The sequence below is a fragment of the Choloepus didactylus genome, chromosome 5 (assembly GCF_015220235.1).
Source record: "Choloepus didactylus isolate mChoDid1 chromosome 5, mChoDid1.pri, whole genome shotgun sequence".
Classification (NCBI taxonomy): domain Eukaryota; kingdom Metazoa; phylum Chordata; class Mammalia; order Pilosa; family Megalonychidae; genus Choloepus; species Choloepus didactylus.
Window position 1 is genome coordinate 160,559,706 of NC_051311.1, and position 14,852 is coordinate 160,574,557.

The window sequence follows — 14,852 nt, forward strand, 5'->3', positions numbered from 1 at the left end:
TGGGGATTATTCCAGATTACAGGGGAGGGGTAGGGGGTATGCTTATTTAGTCTTTCATATTATAGGTTTCTCTGAAATTCAATAGGAGAATCTATTGATTTAATTTGAACACATAGATTATATAATACATGTCATGATGCATTTCCTAATAGAACAGTTTATAAATTTATACTGTCAAATGATGATCCCAATATTTTGTTGGTGGTGAAATAAATTCTATTTACTTAAGACCGTGCACATGCAGAAAAATCATACTAAAAATATTAAAATATCCTCTGCTATAATTTTTTCTTTAATTTTTTAAGTTGAGGTCCTCCCACTGGTTTTTCCTTCAACTTTTAATTATTTAAATGCATATCTCTCCCACATGGTAAGTAATAAAATATATGTCTATGAACTAAACCAAAGATATTTTTTTCATTTGTAATATACCAAAAAGAATAAATTAATTTGTTGTAATAATATAAGTCCTTCTTTTGTTGTCCTCAAATTGTGTTATTACAAGCCTGATTGATTTTTTAAAAAGCGTATATGGCATAGGCCTCTGTAGCAAGAATACATGCAGTTTGGAGAAAGATATCACAGACTGCCAGAGACTTCAGTTTCAGATCTCAGAAATATGTCCAACGATTTTTTTTTTTTTTGGTAAGACACTTTTTATATCCTGATGCAGTTCAGTTTCTCTACAAATACTCACTTGGAGGGGAAGACTCCATAATAAAGAAAAGGTACACTGGTTGTTCAATTTAGTAAAACAGACCAAGCAATAAAAGAGGTCATAATTACTTAAAGGATTAGTAAAGAGACTAGTAGTATTATTTAAAACAACAAAATTAGTCATAAAACACAGCTGACACTGTGTTTCAGACGTGTGCTTTTTAACGACATAGGGTCTGAACACATTACCTTTCTTGTCCATCACGATGATGGAGAGTTGGTATGCAAAATAAGCTAAACTGGGGTAGGCACTAAACAAACACCACCTCCCCGCCCCCCCCACCTCCCCCCACTTCTGACTCTTTAGAGGTGTAAGAAGCTGCATGCTTGTAGAAGGGGCAGCAGAGATCACACTTACCAAAAAAAAAAAAAATTCAAAACATTTCAAATGCTTAGAGACACAAAACACCTCCTTCCTTTTTAAAGCAAGAAATGAGGCTTCAAGAGTTAAAATAAGTTGTGTAAAGCCACCCAGTCAATAATTAATAGAGCTAAGAGAATGGAGCATAAAACTTAGTGGACTCTAAAACAGACAAGGCCAAAAAATAAGAATAATTCTATCAGCGACTGTTAAAAATAAAAACGAATACAGGACTTTGAATATATAATTACACAGAAAGTTCCAAACTATTTAGTCACAATTCAATAGACAATTTAAGAAATGCTGATAACGGAATAATTTGAAACTTGAATTGTGAGTTCTATTCAAAGAATGGAGGACTTTTCAAGACACTCTCTCAAATAGGACAAATTGATGATGCAAAAGTTCAGGCATTTTAGGTCTCAGAATTTTTGGATCCAGGAGACTAAAATGGATATAATGGTTTGGGATACCGAATGGAGTATCAGATTCTTTGACAAACTAAAGAAAATGTAAAGCCACAGAAGTCAGGATTTTTGCTGTTTGTCTCCATAAAGAGGAAAAACATATGTTATCCTCATGTGTATCTGTAACTGCAATATCTCTATAGACCTTTCTAAGGTGGTTTTTCGATTACTTATTACCATAATGAGAAAGGCAAAAGCCAGCTGCTGCCATTACAGTTAATAAAAAACCCCAGGGGGATAGTGGGTTGCCAGGTGAGCTTTACCTGGAGCTTTCTCAGAACCTTCTGGAACCTCTGCATCCTCAGGCATCTCTGCATCCGGGTGCCCTTCAGGGTCTTCCGTGGACTGAGACGAGGCCGGCATTCTGGGGGTCTGTGGAGTCCTCTTTCCCGAACTGGCCTGCTGCTGTAACCACTCATCCTTATAACCATTGCTAATAAGCTTGGAAAAGTTTGTGGGTGAACTATTTTTTTGACCAGGCCTCAAAAAGAAAAATAAATTAACGTCAAACTTAAGTACAAAGGTTAATAATAAACCAGAAGAGCAGTTTTTGCTTAACATTCTGTTAAGATATTAGTGTATCTCAAAACATAGTGGGGGATAGAGAGACAGCTAAGACAGTGGCATAGAGAAGAGTAGAAGCTAGTTAGTCCCCTGGAACAATTCATAAATGACAGAAAAATTAGTAAATAACCTGGAATAACTGCGGGGAGACAAACGTGACTGTCCACTCATCATACACCAACCTGAATTGGGAGGAATGCCCGAGATCGCAGCATAAAATCTGTAAGTAAAAACTGTGGCCCCGCGCTGAGAGCAGAGAGCCCCTCCCTCATGGAAGCCTTGTGGTGCTATAGTGCAGAACTCTCTGAACAAGCGAGTGTACCTCAGTCCAGCTCCAACTGGGGTTTTAATGGTAACTGCTCAATACAGACAGCGAATCCCCAACAAGCAGACAGCAGCTTTTGGTGACGAATGACCTTGGAGAGTCAGGGGACGTGTCTGTCTCAGGACAGGGAGCCCAAAGGATCGGGTGCTATCTCTGGCTGATGGGTGAATCTAGGGCTTTCTGTCCCTTTCTCTCTCTCTCAACCTGGGTGGCTCAGTGGAGAAAGCCTCAGCTGTTTTCAGCTCACAGCATTTGGCAGTAGAAAAAGCCTCAGCCATTTTAAAATCACAGCATTCTGACCCAGACAATGGTGGAGATAGCAGAGTCAGAGAAACAAAGAATTGATATGCAAATAACCTCTCTCTAGGGGGCATAGCTTCCCAAGAGGAAAGAGGAGGGGCCCAGCTCTACTACTGCCTTACATTCAGAACCAGACCCCAGAGCCTGGGGGAGGAGAGCTGCGGGCCACACCTCCTTACACCAGGCTGTGACAGGCTGACAGGCACACCTGCTGGACAGAAAAGCACAGGGTGTATCAATCCTCTAAGACACACCATCAGGGAAACTGGATACTGAATATTTCCTCCTTCTATGACCTAAGCTTGTTCTCATCTGGGAAAACCTGACTGGGGTGGCCTGGGAGGCCAGACGCCTAAACAACAGAAAACTACAACCTACACTAAGAAAAACAAAGTTATGGCCCAGTCAAAGGAACAAACTTATACTTCAACTGAGATACAGGAATTTAAACAACTAAGGCTAAATCAATTCAAAAAGTTTAGAGAAGATATGGCAAAAGAGCTGAAGGCTATAAAGAAAACACTGGGCATACATAAGGCAGAAATCGAAAGTTCAAAAAAAACAACTGGCAGAACCTACAGAAATGAAGGGTACAACACAAGAGACAAAAGACACAATGGAAACATACAACAGCAGATCTCAAGAGACAGAAGAAAATACTCAGGAACTGGAGAACAAAACACCTGAAAGCCTACACACAAAAGAACTGACAGAGAAAAGAATGGAAAAATATGAGCAACATCTCCGGGAACTTAAGGATGAAACAAAATACATCCTTAAGTGTCCCAGAAGGAGAACATAAGGGAAAGGGGGCAGAGGCAATAATAGAGGAAATAATCAATGAAAATTTCCCATCTCTTATGAAAGACATAAAATTACAGATCCAAGAAGCGTAGCATACTCCAAACAGAACAGATCTGAATAGGCCGACACAAAGACACTTAATAATCAGATCACCAAATGTCAAAGACAAAGAGGGAAACCTGAAAGCAGCAAGAGAAAAGTGACCCATTACATACAAAGGAAGCTTAATAAGACTATGTGCAGATTTCTCAGCAGAAACCATGGAGGCAAGAAGGAAGTGGTGTGATATATTTAAGATACTGAAAGAGAAAAACTGCCAACCAAGAATCCTATATCCAGCAAAACTGTCCTTCAAATATGAGGGAGAGTACAAAATATTCTCTGACAAACAGACAATGAGAGACTTTGTGAACAAGACACCTGCCCTACAGGAAATACTAAAGACTGATAGGAAAAGACAGGAGTGAGAAGCTTGGAACACAATTTAGGGTGATGGTAGCTCAGCAATGTAAGCACACTGAACAAAGATAACTGTGAGTATGGTTGAAAGGGGAAGGTTAGGAGCATGTGAGATACCAGAAGGAAAGGGAAAAGATAAAGACTGGGACTGTATAACTCAGTGAAACCTAGAGCGTTCAACAATTGTGATAAAATGTATAAATATGTTTTTTCACGGAGAACAAACAAGTGTCAACCTTGCAAGGTGTTAAAAATAGATAGGTATTGGGGAAAAAATATAATCAACGTAAACTAGAGACTATAATTAACAAAATCATTGTATTATGCTTCCTTTAATGTAGCAAAGGCAATATACCAAGGTAAATGCAGATCAGAGTGGGGCATAGGGGAGGGGTGTGAGACTCTTGGCATTGGTGGTGTTGTCTGACTCTTTATTCTACTTTGATCTAAGGTTATCTTTCCTTTCGTTGCTTCCTAGCTATCATGGGATTTTTTTTTCTCTCTCTTTTCTTTTTCTTTTGCCTCTCTACCTTCTTTGACTCTTCCTCCTGCATTGTGAAAGAAATGTAGATGTCCTTATATAGATAGTGGTGAGGGTGGTGAACACACAAATACGTGACTATACAGGGAACCATTGATTGTTTAATTAGGATGGAATGTATGGCATGTGAACAAAACCATCTTAAAAAAAAAATGGGGGGGCAAGATGGCAGACTGGTGAGCTGTATGTTTTAGTTACTCCTCCAGGAAAGGAGGAAGAAAGCCAGGAACTGCGTGGACTGGACACCACAGAGCAATCTGACTTTGGGCATACTTCATACAACACTCATGAAAACGTGGAACTGCTGAGATCAGCGAAATCTGTAAGGTTTTGCGGCCAGGGGACCCGTGCCCCTCCCTGCCAGGCTCAGTCCCGTGGGAGGAGGGGCTCTCAGCTCCGGGAAGGAGAAGGGAGAACTGCAGTGGCAGTCCCTATTGGAAACTCATTCTGCTGATCCAAACTCCAACCATAGATAGACGGAGACCAGACACCAGAGAATCTGAGAGCAGCCAGCCCAGCAGAGAGGAGACAGGCATAGAAAAAAACAACACAAAAAACTCCAAAATAAAAGCGGAGGATTTTTGGAGTTCTGGTGAGCTTGGAAGGGGGAAGGGCAGAGCTCAGGCCCAAGCTCGGGCCCTGAGGCGCATATGCAAATCCCGAAGAAAAGCTGATCTCTCTGCCCTGTGGACCTTTCCTTAATGGCCCTGGTTGCTTTGTCTCTTAGCATTTCAATAACCCATTAGATCTCTGAGGAGGGCCTTTTTTTTTTTTTTTTTTAATCCTTTTTTCTTTTTCTAAAACAATTACTCTAAGAAGCCCAATACAGAAAGCTTCAAAGACCTGCAATTTGGGCAGGTCAAGTCAAGAGCAGAACTAGGAGAGCTCTGAGACAAAACGCAATAATCCAGTGGCTGAGAAAATTCACTAAACACCACAACTTCCCAAGGGGGGTGTCCACTCACAGCCATCATCCTGGTGGACAGGAAACACTCCTGCCCATCGCCAGCCCCATAGCCCAGAACTGCCCCAGACAACCCAGTGTGACGGAAGTGCTTCAAATAACAGGCACACACCACAAAACTGGGCGTGGACATTAGCCTTCCCTGCAACCTCAGCTGATTGTCCCAGAGTTGGGAAGGTAGAGCAGTGTGAATTAACAAAGCCCCATTCAGCCATCATTTCAGCAGACTGGGAGCCTCCCTACACAGCCCAGCAGCCCAGAACTGCCCTGGGGGGACGGCACTCACCTGTGACATAGCACAGTCATCCCTCAACAGAGGACCAGGGGTGCACGGCCTGGAAGAGGGGCCCACTTGCAAGTCTCAGGAGCCATACACCAATACCAAGGACTTGTGGGTCAGTGGCAGAGACAAACTGTGGCAGGACTGAACTGAAGGATTAGACTACTGCAGCAGCCTTAAAACTCTAGGATCACCAGGGAGATTTGATTGTTAGAGCCACCCCCCCCTCCCTGACTGCCCAGAAACACACCCCATATACAGGGCAGGCAACACCAACAACACACGCAAGCTTGGTACACCAATTGGACCCCACAAGACTCACTCCCCCACTCACCAAAAAGGCTAAGCAGGGGAGAACTGGCTTGTGGAGAACAGGTGGCTCGTGGACGCCACCTGCTGGTTAGTTAGAGAAAGTGTACTCCACGAAGCTGTAGATCTGATAAATTAGAGATAAGGACTTCAATTGGTCTACAAACCCTAAAAGAACCCTATCAAGTTCAGCAAATGCCACGAGGCCAAAAACAACAGAAAATTATAAAGCATATGAAAAAACCAGACGATATGGATAACCCAAGCCCAAGCACCCAAATCAAAAGATCAGAAGAGACACAGCACCTAGAGCAGCTACTCAAAGAACTAAAGATGAACAATGAGACCATAGTACGGGAGACAAAGGAAATCAAGAAGACCCTAGAAGAGCATAAAGAAGACATTGCAAGACTAAATAAAAAAATGGATGATCTTATGGAAATTAAAGAAACTGTTGACCAAATTAAAAAGATTCTGGACACTCATAGTACAAGACTAGAGGAAGTTGAACAATGAATCAGTGACCTCGAAGATGACAGAATGGAAAATGAAAGCATAAAAGAAAGAATGGGGAAAAAAATTGAAAAAATCGAAATGGACCTTAGGGATATGATAGATAATATGAAACGTCCGAATATAAGACTCATTGGTGTCCCAGAAGGGGAAGAAAAAGGTAAAGGTCTAGGAAGAGTATTCAAAGAAATTGTTGGGGAAAACTTCCCAGATCTTCTAAACAACATAAATATACAAATCATAAATGCTCAGCGAACTCAAAATAGAATAAATCCAAATAAACCCACTCCGAGATCACACTGTCAAACACAGAAGAGAAGGAGCAAGTTCTGAAAGCAGCAAGAGAAAAGCAATTCACCACATACAAAGGAAAACAGCATAAGACTAAGTAGTGACTACTCAGCAGCCACCATGGAGGTGAGAAGGCAGTGGCACGATACATTTAGAATTCTGAGTGAGAAAAATTTCCAGCCAAGAATACTTTATCCAGCAAAGCTCTCCTTCAAATTTGAGGGAGAGCTTAAATTTTTCACAGACAAACAAATGCTGAGAGAATTTGCTAACAAGAGACCTGCCCTACTGGAGATACTCAAGGGAGCCCTACAGACAGAGAAACAAAGAAAGGACAGAGAGACTTGGAGAAAGGTTCAGTACTAAAGAGATTCGGTATGGGTACAATAAAGGATATTAATAGACAGAGGGGAAAAATATGACAAACATAAACCAAAGGATAAGATGGCTGATTCAAGAAATGCCTTCACGGTTATAACCTTGAATGTAAATGGATTAAACTCCCCAATTAAAAGATATAGATTCGCAGAATGGATCAAAAAAAATGAACCATCAATATGTTGCATACAAGAGACTCATCTTAGACACAGGGACACAAAGACACTGAAAGTGAAAGGATGGAAAAAAATATTTCATGCAAGCTACAGCCAAAAGAAAGCAGGTGTAGCAATATTAATCTCAGATAAAATAGACTTCAAATGCAGGGATGTTTTGAGAGACAAAGAAGGCCACTACATACTAATAAAAGGGGCAATTCAGCAAGAAGAAATAACAATCGTAAATGTCTATGCACCCAATCAAGGTGCCACAAAATACATGAGAGAAACACTGGCAAAACTAAAGGAAGCAGTTGATGTTTCCACAATAATTGTGGGAGACTTCAACACATCACTCTCCTATAGATAGATCAACCAGACAGAAGACCAATAAGGAAATTGAAAACCTAAACAATCTGATAGATGAATTAGATTTAACAGACATATACAGGACATTACATCCCAAATCACCAGGATACACATACTTTTCTAGTGCTCATGGAACTTTCTCCAGAATAGATCATATGCTGGGACATAAAACAAGCCTCAATAAATTTAAAAAGATTGAAATTATTCAAAGCACATTCTCTGACCACAATGGAATACAATTAGAAGTCAATAACCATCAGAGACTTAGAAAATTCACAAATACCTGGAGGTTAAACAACACACTCCTAAACAATCAGTGGGTTAAAGAAGAAATAGCGAGAGAAATTGCTAAATATATAGAGACGAATGAAAATGAGAACACAACATACCAAAACCTATGGGATGCAGCAAAAGCAGTGCCAAGGGGGAAATTTATAGCACTAAACGCATATATTAAAAAGGAAGAAAGAGCCAAAATCAAAGAACTAATGGATCAACTGAAGAAGCTAGAAAATGAACAGCAAACCAATCCTAAACCAAGTACAAGAAAAGAAATAACAAGGATTAAAGCAGAAATAAATGACATAGAGAACAAAAAAACAATAGAGAGGATAAATATCACCAAAAGTTGGTTCTTTGAGAAGATCAACAAGATTGACAAGCCCCTAGCTAGACTGACAAAATCAAAAAGAGAGAAGACCCATATAAACAAAATAATGAATGAAAAAGGTGACATAACTGCAGATCCTGAAGAAATTTAAAAAATTATAAGAGGATACTATGAACAACTGTATGGCAACAAACTGGATAATGTAGAGGAAATGGACAATTTCCTGGAAACATATGAACAACCTAGACTGACCAGAGAAGAAATAGAAGACCTCAACCAACCCATCACAAGCAAAGAGATCCAATCAGTCATCAAAAATCTTCCCACAAATAAATGCCCAGGGCCAGATGGCTTCACAGGGGAATTCTACCAAACTTTCCAGAAAGAACTGACACCAATGTTACTCAAACTCTTTCAAAACATTGAAGAAAATGGAACACTACCTAACTCATTCTATGAAGCTAACATCAATCTAATACCAAAACCAGGCAAAGATGCTACAAAAAAGGAAAACTACCGGCCAATCTCCCTAATGAATATAGATGCAAAAATCCTCAACAAAATACTTGCAAATCGAATCGAAAGACACATTAAAAAAATCATACACCATGACCAAGTGGGGTTCATTCCAGGCATGCAAGGATGGTTCAACATAAGAAAATCAATCAATGTATTACAACACATTAACAAGTCAAAAGGGAAAAATCAATTAATCATCTCAATAGATGCTGAAAAAGCATTTGACAAAATCCAACATCCGTTTTTGATAAAAACACTTCAAAAGGTAGGAATTGAAGGAAACTTCCTCAACATGATAAAGAGAATATATGAAAAACCCACAGCCAGCATAGTACTCAATGGTGAGAGACTGAAAGCCTTCCCTCTAAGATCAGGAACAAGACAAGGATGCCCGCTGTCACCACTGTTATTCAACATTGTGCTGGAAGCGCTAGCCAGGGCAATCCGGCAAGACAAAGAAATAAAAGGCATCCAAATTGGAAAAGAAGGAGTAAAACTGTCATTGTTTGCAGATGATATGATCTTATATCTAGAAAACCCTGAGAAATCGATGATACAGCTACTAGAGCTAATAAACAAATTTAGCAAAGTAGCGGGATACAAGGTTAATGCACATAAGTCAGTAATGTTTCTATATGCTAGAAATTAACAAACTGAAGAGACACTCAAGAAAAAGATACCATTTTCAATAGCAACTAAAAAAATCAAGTACCTAGGAATAAATTTAACCAAAGATGTAAAAGACCTATATAAAGAAAACTACATAACTCTACTAAAAGAAATAGAAGGGGACCTTAAAAGATGGAAAAATATTCCATGTTCATGGATAGGAAGGCTAAATGTCATTAAGATGTCAATTCTACCCAAACTCATCTACAGATTCAATGCAATCCCAATCAAAATTCCAACAACCTACTTTGCAGACTTGGAAAAGCTAGTTATCAAATTTATTTGGAAAGGGAAGATGCCTCGAATTGCTAAAGACACTCTAAAAAAGAAAAACGAAGTGGGAGGACTTACACTCCCTGACTTTGAAGCTTATTATAAAGCCACAGTTGCCAAAACAGCATGGTACTGGCACAAAGATAGACATATAGATCAATGGAATCGAATTGAGAATTCGGAGATAGACCCTCAGATCTATGGCCGACTGATCTTTGATAAGGCCCCCAAAGTCACTGAACTGAGTCATAATGGTCTTTTCAATAAATGGGGCTGGGAGAGTTGGATATCCATATCCAAAAGAATGAAAGAGGACCCCTACCTCACCCCCTACACAAAAATTAACTCAAAATGGACCAAAGATCTCAATATAAAAGAAAGTACCATAAAACTCCTAGAAGATAATGTAGGAAAACACCTTCAAGACCTTGGATTAGGCGGCCGCTTCCTAGACTTTACACCCTAAGCACAAGCAACAAAAGAGAAAATAGATAAATGGGAACTCCTCAAGCTTAGAAGTTTCTGCACCTCAAAGGAATTTCTCAAAAAGGTAAAGAGGCAGCCAACTCAATGGGAAAAAATTTTTGGAAACCATGTATCTGACAAAAGACTGATATCTTGCATATATAAAGAAATCCTACAACTCAATGACAATAGTACAGTCGGCCCAATTATAAAATGGGCAAAAGATATGAAAAGACAGTTCTCTGAAGAGGAAATACAAATGGCCAAGAAACACATGAAAAAACGTTCAGCTTCACTAGCTATTAGAGAGATGCAAATTAAGACCACAATGAGATACCATGTAACACCGGTTAGAATGGCTGCCATTAAACAAACAGGAAACTACAAATGCTGGAGGGGATGTGGAGAAATTGGAACTCTTATTCATTGTTGGTGGGACTGTATAATGGTTCAGCCACTCTGGAAGTCAGTCTGGCACTTCCTTAGAAAACTAGATATAGAGTTACCATTCGATCCAGCGATTGCACTTCTCGGTATATACCTGGAAGATCGGAAAGCAGTGACACAAACAGATATCTGCACGCCAATGTTCACAGCAGCATTATTCACAATTGCCAAGAGATGGAAACAACCCAAATGTCCTTCAACAGATGAGTGGATAAATAAAATGTGGTATATACACACGATGGAATACTACGCGGCAGTAAGAAGGAACGATCTCGTGAAACATATGACAACATGGATGAACCTTGAAGACATAATGCTGAGCGAAATAAGCCAGGCACAAAAAGAGAAATATTATATGCTACCACTAATGTGAACTTTGAAAAATGTAAAACAAATGGCTTATAATGTAGAATGTAGGGGAACTAGCAATAGAGAGCAATTAAGGAAGGGGGAACAATAATCCAAGAAGAACAGATAAGCTATTTAACGTTCTGGGGATGCCCAGAAATGACTATGGTCTGTTAATTTCTGATGGATGTAGTAGGAACAAGTTCACTGAAATGTTGCTATATTATGTAACTTTCTTGGGGTAAAGTAGGAACATGTTGGAAGTTAAGCAGTTATCTTAGGTTAGTTGTCTTTTCCTTACTCCCTTGTTATGGTCTCTTTGAAATGTTCTTTTATTGTATGTTTGTTTTCTTTTTAACTTTTTTTTCATACAGTTGATTTAAAAAAGAAGGGAAAGTTAAAAAAAAAAAAAAAAAAGGTACTGCCATGTGCAATTGCCGTGAGATGGAAAAGCCAAGGAACCTAAAGGATTGTTGGCAGCCGAGCTGAGAACACAACAGTCTTTGGGGAGAAAGTATCGCCTTGCTGATGCTTTGATTTGAACTTCTAGCCTCAAAACTGTGAACCCATAAATTCCTGTTGTTAAGCTAACCCATTTTATTGTATTGTATTTGTTTTAGCAGCTTGAAACTAATACAGTTTCTGGTACTGAAAAGTGGGGTTCTGCTATTATAAATACTGAAAAATATGGAAACAGCTTTGAATTTGGGTAACAGGTAGAGGCTTGAAGAGTTGTGAGGTGCTCAATGGCCAAAGCCTAAGACTGCTTTGAAAAGACTTTTGGTAGAAATATGGCATTAAAGGTACCTCTGAAGAGGCTTTAGAAAGAAATGATGAATGTTATTGAAAATTGGGAGAAAGGTGATCCTTGCTATAAAGTGGAAGAGAACTTGGTGAAATTACGTTCTGATGTGAGAAGAAAGGCAGAACTTGTACATAATGAACTTGGATATTTAGCTGAGGAGACTTTTCAAGCTAAGTGAGGAGATGCTGCCTGGTTTCCCCTGAAAGCTTATAGTAAAATGTGAGAGGAAAGAAATAAGCTGAGAACTGAACTCTGAAGCACAAAGAAACCAGAAATTGATGACTTTGGAAATTCTCAACCTATTCAGATTGTGTGCTCTGAGACTCTAAAAGTGACACTTATCAGGGACCTCCTTGAGCTTTTGGGAAATTCCCAGCAAACATGGTTCCGTGTGAGTGTTTGACTGACCAAACCTTTGATAATGAGAGTGTGGCTTGACATGGATTCAGTTAGCCCTTTCAGTGAAAGTTGGGAGTATGTATGCAACTATCCAGGAAGTATCTGTGGAAAGTTATGCTGTCTGATGGTTAGGACCTGCTTGAACTGCATGCAAAATCAACAAAGTTTTCGTAAAGTTTGTGTGAGCAGAACCACTACCAGCCTGGACCGAAAGGGACAGAGAACGGATGAATTGAAGGAAGAATAACTTCAAGGGAAGAACCATGGAAGCAGTGGACTGGACCAAAAAGATCACCTTGGGCCTAGAGAGAGGGCTCACCCATGAATATGGAAGGTGCAGGCCTTCCCCTGTGCCTGGAGGGGGAAGACCATCTTCCTGGGTGGGGGCCTTGTGTGCTGCTGTGCAGGGAGAGTGCCGACACCCGTGCTCGGAGATGGGGGTGGGTGGGGCTGTGCCCAGCATTCGCAGAGAGCCTGGCCACCAGCCCAAATGCTCAAAGAGGGTGAGGCCTACATTTCACTGTTTTGGGAAAGCCTGGCTACTGGGCAAACACTCGGAAGAGGTGAAGTGACCACTCCAGCAGGCCTGGAGGATAAAACATGGATCCATAAATGACTCTCAGACCTTAAGATCTAATGGAGTCTGCTTTGCTGGGTTTCAGACTTGTTTGGGATGTGTGATCCCTATTTTCCTTTCAATTTCTCCCCCCTGTAATGGGAATGCCTATCCTATGCCTATCTACCATTTATATTGGAAACAGATAACTTGTTTTCTAGGTTTAACAGGTCCATCAGATAGGAAGTTTGCCCCAGAATGGACCAAAACCCACAAATGATTTTAATGAGACTTTGTACTTAGCATTGTTACTGAAATGATTAAAGGCTTCTAGGATGTTGTGATGGGATGACTATATTTTGCATGTGAGAAGAACAGGTCTTTTTGGGTCCAGAGGGCAGAGTGTTGGAGAATGAATCATGTGCACCACAAAAGGCATGTTCAGGTTCCAACCCCTGGTCCTATGGGTGTGAACCCATTTGTAAAGATGACCTTTGAAGATGCTGTTAGTTAAGGTGTGCCCAGAATGAATGAGGGTGGGACATAATGCAATATGGTTGAAGTTCTTATAAGTAAAGGAAAGAAACATAGACATGGAAGAGAAGTCATGGGGAGGAGCCAGAAGCTGTAGGTCAGCAGAACTCGAAACACAGTAAAGAGAAGATGCCTCATGTGCGTTGCCATGTGATGGAAAAGCCAAGGAACCCCAAGGATTGCTGGCAGCCAACCCCAGAACACCACAGTCTTCTGGGAGAAAGCATGGCCTTGCTATTAATGCCTTGATTTTGGGCTTCTCCTAGTCTCAAAACCATGAGTCAATAAATTCCTGTTATGCCAGCACATTATGTGGTATTTGTTTTGTTGAAGCTGGGAAACTACTACAACACTTAAGAGTTAAACTCTTTCAATTTGTTAATAAATCTTTGTTGATCCAGAAAAAAAAAAAAAAAAAAAGGGTTGATGATGAAACCTTGAGGACAATATACTGAGTGAAATAAGCCAGACACATAAGGACAAACATTGCAGGATCTCACTGATAGGAACTAATTATAATATGTAAACTTACAGACATGAAATATAAGTTACCAAGATATAGAATGAGGCTAAAGAATGGGGAGCAGTTGCTTAGTATGAGCAGAATGTTCAACTAGGATGAACTTAAATGTTTGGAAATGAACAGAGGTGATGGTAGCACATTGTGAGAATAACAAACAGTGCTGAATGGTGCATGAATGAGGTGGAAAGGGGAAGCTCAGAGTCATGTATGTCACCAGAAGGGAAGTTGGAGGTTAAAAGATGGGAATGTATAAAACTGAATCCTATGGTGAGCAATGTCCATGATTAACCGTACAAATACTAGAAATCTCTTTCATGAACCAGAACAAATGTATGACAATACAACTAGAAATTAACAATAGAGGGGCATATAGGGAGAAAATATATACCTATTGCAAACCATATACTACAGTTAGTAGTATTTCAACGTTCTTTTATAAACAGTAACAAATGTACTATACCAATACTACGAGTCAACAATGCAGGGGAGGCGTGGTTAGGGATATGGGAGGATTTGAGTTTTCTTTTCTTTTTCTTTTTCTCTTCTTTGTCTTTATTTCTTGTCTGGAGTAATGAAAATGTTCTAAAAATTGAAAAAACTTAATTTTGATGATGGATGGATGGATGCACAGCTGTATGAGGGTACCGGGGGCAATTGATTGTACACTTTGGATCTTTGGATAATTGTATGGTATCTGAACAATCCCAATAAAATTAAAAAAACAAAACAAAACATAGTGGGGGTGTTTTCTCTCTTTCTCTTCTCTCCCCCACCACCCTCCCCCACCACCACATCCTTCCCTCCATCCATTTTTAATCACAAGGAAGTACATTTCAAAGCATTCTTTACATGTGGATACATGGGTGAGATCACGCTTAGTTCATTTTCCAAAGCCTTTCTTCAT

General features: G+C 39.9%; 1 protein-coding gene across 2 annotated transcripts in view; it reads right to left on the bottom strand.

Annotated features, from left to right (window-relative positions):
* C5H7orf57 (chromosome 5 C7orf57 homolog) overlaps positions 1–14,852 on the bottom strand; it is a 102,053-nt gene that overhangs the window by 2,107 nt on the left and 85,094 nt on the right. For both annotated transcript variants that reach the window (XM_037837211.1, XM_037837210.1), the window contains exon 7: positions 1,809–2,026. In XM_037837211.1, the coding sequence (XP_037693139.1) occupies positions 1,809–2,026 (218 nt within the window). The remainder of the gene's footprint in view (positions 1–1,808; positions 2,027–14,852) is intronic.